At 31.4% G+C, this 8,762-nt stretch overlaps 1 protein-coding gene across 1 annotated transcript; it reads left to right on the top strand.

The window, feature by feature from the left end:
• The first annotated feature begins 5,464 nt into the window (after nt 1-5,464).
• Nucleotides 5,465-8,126, top strand: LOC110007134 (death domain associated protein). The gene is given in 2 exon segments (XM_088871045.1): nt 5,465-5,525; nt 7,262-8,126. Coding segments are annotated over 2 exon segments (504 nt in total). The 3' UTR covers nt 7,705-8,126.
• Nucleotides 8,127-8,762: the final 636 nt, after the last annotated feature.

Genomic DNA, 8,762 nt, shown 5'->3' on the forward strand with positions numbered 1-8,762 from the left:
CCAATGGTCCAGATTGAATTTGGGCCGATACGACGGTCACGATTTCATTTTGTATGTGAATTTTAATTTTTTTTTATAATCGAAATCTCTTGAAATTTTGAGTCTCTATTATTTAAAAATATCATAAAAAATAAATTTTAATATATTTCATATTCAAATCCAAATTATATGAAATTTTAGGCATCTATTCTTCTCATTAAGGCATACTTAATAAAATTTTCAAAATATAAATTGATCAAAATACCCTTGTCCCCTGAAATATTTTAGGGGTATTTTGATCAATTTATTTTTTGAAAATGATTTTTTTTATATTTTTATTGGATTTTCTTATTTTTAAAGAATAGACATTCAAAATTTTAAGTGATTTGGATTTATGTTATAAATATTAAAATTATATTAGAAAATGAGGTTGTGATCGTCAGATCGGTCTAGATTCAATCAGGGTCATTGGATTAACATTATAATTGTTAGTTAGTGGACTACCAATGGGTTATACCTATAATGAATAGTACCATAGGGTAACTCCCTTCCATGAGATCATGATTAGATGTTTTAAATGTATGTCACAATTTAAATTTTAATATGTTTTCTATAAAATTATTTATACTAAAATTTTAGGTATATGTACTTAACACATTATGGATCTATAGAAATAAAAACAAATCCAAATTTTAAAATGACAAAAATACCCATGAAAATAATAGAGATAATTTGATCAGTTTAAAGTTTGGGAAATATTTGTTTTATATGTGAGACCTGTTATGTAATACACATCTCAATTATGTATGATTATGAAAAAAAAGGATTATGAAAATTTTATTAGGTGTGCCTTAATGAGAAGAATAGATGTCTAAAATTTTATATAATTTGGGTTTGAATATGAAAAATATTAAAATTTATTTTTTGTGATATTTTTAAAGAATAGAGGCTCAAAATTTCAAGAGATTTCAATTATAAAAAAAAATTAAAATTCACATACAAAATGAAATCGTGACCGTCGTATCGCCCCAGATTCAATCTGGACCATTGGGCTAATACTATATAGTTAGCTAGTGGGACAACCTAGCTTTTCTTTTCATGTAACAGTTGTATAATAACATAATACAGTAATCTTCAAAAACCATGTTAGGGCCATTTATTTGATCCAAATTTAAAAATATATACTTTTTTTATTCTAATGAACAATGACAAAAAGAAAAATTTGAAAACACAATCTAGAAAGTGTTTTTTTAGCCCAATTAACATAAGCAATCTATTTTGGTAAGATGCTTAGGTCTAGGTATTAGAATAATCTTTTTCGTTTCCAAATTTTTTAGATAACTTTATTGTTATTAGATTAACAATATTAAAAAAAGACAAAAATGATTTTGAATTCATAAAGGCCTAGATCTTGAAATTCATCAAATAGAAGGTCTAGATTTATTGTTGGAGGGGACTCATTTTGACCATATATAGGGTGCAAATTATTATTATATAATTTTATATTGATTACTGAGATGAGAGTGTGTATGCAAAATTTTGAGTGATACAAAAACCACAAACATGGTTTTCTAGAAGTGTGGTTGCATTATACTATGATACAACCATTATATGCAATGCCTATGGGCAAAAATGAACAGTATTTTCGCCTGTAGGCTTGGTGCCAACCGATTTTTTCGAACGGCATAATGTTACCCCACTAGCTCATATAAACATATGAGCCCAACGGCCCATATTGAATTTGGGCCGATCTGATGATTACAGATGTCCGATAGTGCTTGAATTTTATTTTATTTTTCTATAAATCCAAATGACTTAAAATTTTAGGTGTGTTCTTCTCATCAAGGTGCACCTAATAAAAATATTAAAAAAATTATTCGTAAAAAATAAAATGACCAAAATACCCACCAAATAGTGCCGATCTAAACAATCAAATTTGAGCCCGTCTTCAAATAATGTCAAAAAATATAGTTTCAATGCCACAAAGTTTTGTGATAGGCTTAAATTATATTTCCATCTTTAGTTATAAAATTTAAAGCTTCAAAAATAGTATAGATCGATTAGATCTATGAAAATCTTAAAAATTGATAGTCGAAAAATACGTTACAAGATGCCTTATTTCGAAAAGTTGAAATTCATTTTTTTCTTATATTCATGGATCTTGATATCGAGATGATCAATTTGATGATATTCAGACATCAAAACAACCTATTCTAATGAATGTTTAGAACCTAGACTCAATATAAAAGTGTATATATATATATATATATATATATATATGGGAAATATTTGTTTCATATGTGAGACCTGTTATGTAATACACATCTCAACTGTATATGATTATGAAAAAAAGGATTTTTAAATCATAACAATAGTGCATTTTGTAATGCAGTATCTAGACTTTCTATTTTTCAAACTTTAAAGTACTTATAGATATAATTCATCCATACTTTTTTGGAGTTTTAAATTTTAGAAGTGAGGGTGAAAATAATTTTTTAGGCATTTATGGTACGGAAATTGCATCTTTTGGACTTAGAGATGTGCCGTATTTTAATTGTTTAAGTTGGACACCATATATATATATATATATATATATATATATATATATATATATATATATATATATATATATATATATATATATATATATATATATATATATATAGAAAATGCTGATATTAGCCAACTAGCTCATATGAACATATGTGTTCATATGAGTCCAACGGTCAAAATTGAATTTGGGCCGATCTGACTGTCACAACCTCATTTTGTATGTTAATTTTTTTGTTTTTCTAGGAATCCAAATAATTTGCAAGAAATAAGTTGATCAAAATACCCCTGAAAAGTTTTGGGAGGTATTTTGGTCAATTTATTTTTTTACAAATTATCTTTAAAATATTTTTATTAGGTGTACCTTGATGAGAAAAATACATACCTAAATTTTTAAATTATTTGGATTCATAGAAAACAAATTAAAATTCAAATACAAAATATAGTCGTGACCGTTAAATTCGTCCAAATACAATCTGGGTCGTTGGGTTCATATGTTCATATGAGCTAGTGGGCTAATCTCAATATATATATATATATATATATATATATATATATATATATATATATATATATATATATATATATATATATATAACATTTACAAATGCTCAGAAGTGAGTTTCTATAGTATTTCGCCCATGACTCATCAGCATCGAACTTCAATCAAACGGCCTCGATTTTCTAACATTGTTACTTTTCTACGAATTGGATTTATTTAAAATTTTGGATATGTATACATCAATCATATTACATAAATACCCCTAAAATATTCATAGGGGTAATGGGTGGATGTTTTTATTGTTTTATTATTTATTTATATACTTATGCCTTATTGAGGTATACAACATCAAACGTTGAGGTTAATACGATACGTAAATAAATATTAAAATTAAAAAGACTGTCAAATTACAGTTGTCTAATGGATTTTAGACTTTAGATGGTGAAGAGCCATGAACAAAATATTGTAAAATATTGTAAGGCATTTTTAAGTATTTTTCACACATATACACATGAGATATCCTATAAAATGGTCTTATTGTTTTATTATTTATTTATATATTATTTATGTATGCCTTATTGAGTTGTATACCATCAAAATTTGATGTTAATCCGATTTGTAAAGAAATATTAAAATTAAAAGATTATCAAATAATCACGGTTATTTGATGGATTTTAGACTTTAGAGGGTGAAGACCCATGAACAAAATATTTTAGGGCGTTTTTAAGTGTTTTTGCACACCTACACACATAAGATACCCTATAAAAAAAAATCTTATTTCTTTATTTTTGTTGCTCAATATTCTAGAAAATCCAAGGACAAAAACATTTCTAAAATGGGAATTTCTTGTGGTTTGTATTCATGCCTGTGGACAATTAGAAAAAAAAAAAAATGAAGAAAATATATAAAGTTTAAAAATATTAAAATAAAGTGTTTAGTAACCTTAAATTCTTCTAAAAAGTAATAATTTTTATAAAAGACTAGTAAAATGCTCGTACGTTGTACAAGCATTGTAGAAATAAATTATATTAATTGGTAAATTATGGTAATCAAATTACATAATTTCATAGGAGAAGCTTAATTCTAGCTATTCCATATTTATCCAAAAATTTTGAAGTAAAATCCTAGGTTCATGCTATGTGAAACCTGATTTCAAAGTGACAAAAAAAAATACAAAGAGAAACCCGAATCAAGAATTTCCCTTTAAAGCTCAAAATTCTAGCTATTTCATATTTAATCCTAGTTTTATGCTATGTAAAACCTGATTTCAAAGGGAAAAAAAATTAATTACAAAGAGAAACCCTAATCAAGATTTTTCTTTAAAAAACTCAAATTCTAGCTATTGAATATTTAGTAAAGAAATTACAAAGTAAAATCCAAGTTTCATACTATATAAAACCTGAATATCTGAGGGAAATAAAATAATTCTAAAGGGAAACGCTAATTTAAATGTTAATCCCTAAAAAATAATAATAAAAGTAAACATTAATTTCCAAGAAAAACCTAAAATGTTGTAAATTACGTCAATGAAATTATGCAAATTTAGAAGAGTGAACAATTTCACTACCTCTATAAAAAAACATACTTTACAGTGAGTTGGAAAGCTTGAGATAAGAGAGAGAGCACCTATTAAAAAAATTAAGGATTGAGAGAAGATAAAGATTAACTAACGTTGTAGTAGATCCCTTTCTCTTTCTTGCTAGAGCTGATTCTTGAGATATGTTGAACTCTGCTTTTGTCACAGGGAGAGCTCTTCGTAACTGTCTCTTGTATGTGCTTTCTATTGCCTTTTTGTTTTGGACATTTATCTTTAAAAAAGACGTAATCTCTCTCTAAAAAATCGTAATATCTCTCTCTCGTTGATGCATTTAAAACACATTCAATCTCTCTCTTTGATTGTGTTTCTCTCTCTAGCTGGAGGTTGAGGTTTCTCTTTCTCTCTCTTGTTGGGTGACTGCAATGTAAAATAGCTCTTTATCTCTCTTTTGTTGGTCTACTACTAATCAAAGCTCTCTCTTTGTGAAGTTTCTCTCTCTTGTTTTTCTTCTTATTTCTCCGTCGCATCCGTCTTTTGTTTTTCTGGGCATATTTTTTCACCACAGGTTTGTGTCTTTGTAAGCACTTTTTGTGAAGTTTTCCCACCATTTTCGTATTTTCCTTTTATGTCTTTTGCTTTTCTCCCATAAAGTCCCTTAAAATATATCTTTTTCTTTCCACTTCCTTTTTAACAATGCACCACTAATTTTGGGTCTGATTTGGTGTAGTGACGGACCACCTTGGTGGATTTGGAGGATGTTTTGTTGGAGTTATGTTCTCTCAAGGCCCTGACTCCACTATTCATAATAATTCTTGGTCACAATGGGAGAGATTCAGAACATTGCACTTACCAGATTTTAGCGAATTGGGATCCGGGAAGTCCTAATACCCCGAGTTATGAAGCGAGTTCGAATGCTTGATTCAGAAACGAGAGGTTTGAGGGTCTCTGCTAGTTGGGGTAGGTATGAGAACACCTCATGAATATATGAGCCATGGTGCAAGAGATATGATTGGAAAAACTGATATAACAAATGTGTGTGAAGAAGCCCTGAATGAGTGAACTAGATTGGAGATGGCATAAGCTTAAATCCCTGATAATTCAATTAATTCACAGCATGTGCATACGATAGTCGCTAGCGGGAAGCCATTATGATAAAGTAGATATGCTTGGTCAGAGCTATGCACATGTGCAGATTGAAGACCCTTGCATCTATAAGAGTGCATGTCCTTAGGCATGCACTTATAATCCACTGAACATCTAGAAACTTGAACATCTATTGGGTCAGTTTTTAATAAACCAAACGTGTGCCCTTGCTTGAGACTATGGGATATGGATTTGTTGAGTTGACTTGAAAAAATAGCTTACGATTATGAAGTTAGCCCAATGGAATACTATACAACCCTACATATCAAATGATCCTACTTCCCTTATTTGGATTTTATTGAATGCCAAACTGAGCAAATTTATTAGAAAATATTTTCAAATAATTTATAGTATTTTTTAGAAACCTTATTGAGAAAATTTTACTTCAAAAATTTTGTTTGCACAAAATTTCACCTAAAGACACCCACACATGGAGTGTAGCACACAAATGGCTAATGTATGCCAGCATACCACGTGCGGGCCCCACACAAGATGCCACGTCACTTCCAAGTGGATGTGACATATATAATCCAAGTGGGGCATGAGGCCCTTATTTAGATGAGCCACATATTTGGATAAGTGTGTTATGCAAAATTTAGATATAGCCACATGTGCATGTATGCACATGTGTGCATACAAAACTTTATTATCTTAATAATTATTTGTATTAGAAAAATCTCAACCAATGGGGTTATGGGGTCAAAGATGCTCTATGCACGTGATGAATTTCTATTGGCTTAATGATAAGGATTATGACATTATGCAAGATGTTGCAAGATGTTGTCTCCTAGTGAGAGTGACTATTTATCACGAGAAATAATGTGAAATTTTCAAATAGTGGGATGCGCCACACATGTTATTTTTGAAATCAATGGACAATTTCAAGTTTTGTAATAATGGATGATGATAAAAAGCATCCAAAGAAATAGGGGTTTTTAAGGTCAAAATGAGAATAAGGGAAATTTAGATGGCATTTTGGGTATTTAGTGATAATAATGTTTAAATCCCATTTATCCTATGATAGGCAAGATATTAATGAGCAAGACTAGGATCAGAGCCTTTCTTAGCCTTTGGATAACTCAATTGATGACATAGATTAAATCTAGAGTTAAGACCACACTTGAACCACCTATGTGAACACTTCAACCTTAACTCATTTCTGTTGGGATATAGATATCTTGGGTTCATATCGATATACATCATTATGGATGTATATGTCTCTTGATAAGGTTAGGTATCTAGAAGATAGAGACCAAGTTACTTGGTCATCAAGTTATCATACTATAATTATCTATTCTAATTGTATGATTGTCTTCTATATATAGACATACTTCTTGATGTAAAGATTCATCAAATATAATAAAGATATAGCCGGTTGGGGCTTTGGATTCGTAGACGTAAGGGTTCGGCCTAAACCACGTAAATATTCTCTCTCCCTTCTATGTTCCCACAAATTCTAACATGGTATCAAAGCCATAGACTCCGGCTCAAATCTGAGCTCACGACTCCAGCTCAGATCTGAGTTCACGAACCTCAGATCTGAAGTTGAGAAATTTCAAATGCCCTAGTCATCTTCATCTCAACACCACCAGACGATTCAAATGCGAGCAGCAGCATAGGCGGCTTAGGTCGTGCTCTCCTCACCTCTATCCAATCCCAACCCATTCCGAAGAAGCTCTCCCGCAAGTAATCGTACAGCGGCGAAGATGCGCAAATGCCTCGAGGAGGCTGTGGAGTGGAGAAAGAGAAGAAGAAGGCCCTGCAGGAGCCACATCTTAGTGGGTTGGATGTTTTGCTGGCTTTGCAAAAGGCTTCCTCTGCAAAGAAAGCAGTGAATACGAGCCCTCGTAGAAGAGATAGGAAGAAGATGATAAGCAACGAGGATTTGGTCGATGATCAAGATGTGCGGCCCATTGTCATCAAGAGCAACTGGGCGACCAGGTCGCAAAAGTAACAAAAGCTTCTTGATGATCTTAAAAAAGAGGAGGTGTGAAGCTGGGAGTCTTACAGACTATCATGTGGCTGCTACCATTGTCCCATCTCAAGAAATAACAGATGCGTAGATGACAGATGTATGACTAGATAAGTCACAACATGTAACCATCAAATTGCTTGGGGTATGAAATGTCCAATGAGTTCCTAGGAGTTTAAAGAGGGAAAGATGTGGAAATAAATATCTCATCAATTTGATTGATTTGCCAGTGCATGTGGGCTTTTGCTAAGAGGTTATGACAACCCTTCATATGAGATGGTGCCTTTGTCATGGTTGACTGTGTCAAGGGTTTATGTGTCAAAATTGAAACAGTCTTCTATGAAGCCAAAGGGGAGAGATTCAAATGTGTCCTTAACTTTAATAAAATGGATAAAAAATAAAAGAAGAAAGAAAAAATTGGGTGGTATTTTTTTAAGATTGAGCTATAATTTAGAACCTATTTCATTGGCATTTTTTTTTTTTTTTTTTGACATGGTTGTACTCAAAAGAAAAAAATTGTATTTTTGCAAGTTGGGTGTTTCTCCACATCCACACCCAACTTGAGGGGAAGAGTATAGGAGATATGGAGATAAGATGAGTAGAGATAAAGTACAGGAGATATGGAGATGAGATGAGATGAGTATAGATGAAGTATAGGAGATATGGAGATGAGATGAGTAGAGATGAAGTCGACATCTCTAATGTAACCGCTATGTAGACAAGAAAATCCAGATTTTGGATCAGTCCAATTACTATGCAAAGGGAAGTTATGGTTGTTGATCAAGAGTTTCCTTTCCAGATGAAGAGATGAAGATGATCGGATTTCACAGTCTTGGTTGTTGATCAAGAGTTTCATCTCCATATGAGGAGATGAAGATGATCGAATTTCTCGATTCTGGTTGATGATCAAGTTTTCCGTTCCTTAATCTTATTTGATGATAGAGTTTTCCATTGCTCCATCCTGTGTGATGATCGTCGAGTTTTTCATTACTCGGATGTTCCGAAGAGAGAGAAAGAAAAATACTTTTCTTTTAGAGAGAGACAGTCTCTGGAAAGAAAAGAAGCCTCTGAAGAGAGAG

The sequence above is a fragment of the Amborella trichopoda genome, chromosome 7 (assembly GCF_054954075.1).
Source record: "Amborella trichopoda isolate Santa Cruz 75 chromosome 7, AtrichopodaSantaCruz75HAP2 v2.0, whole genome shotgun sequence".
In the NCBI taxonomy this organism is placed as follows: domain Eukaryota; kingdom Viridiplantae; phylum Streptophyta; class Magnoliopsida; order Amborellales; family Amborellaceae; genus Amborella; species Amborella trichopoda.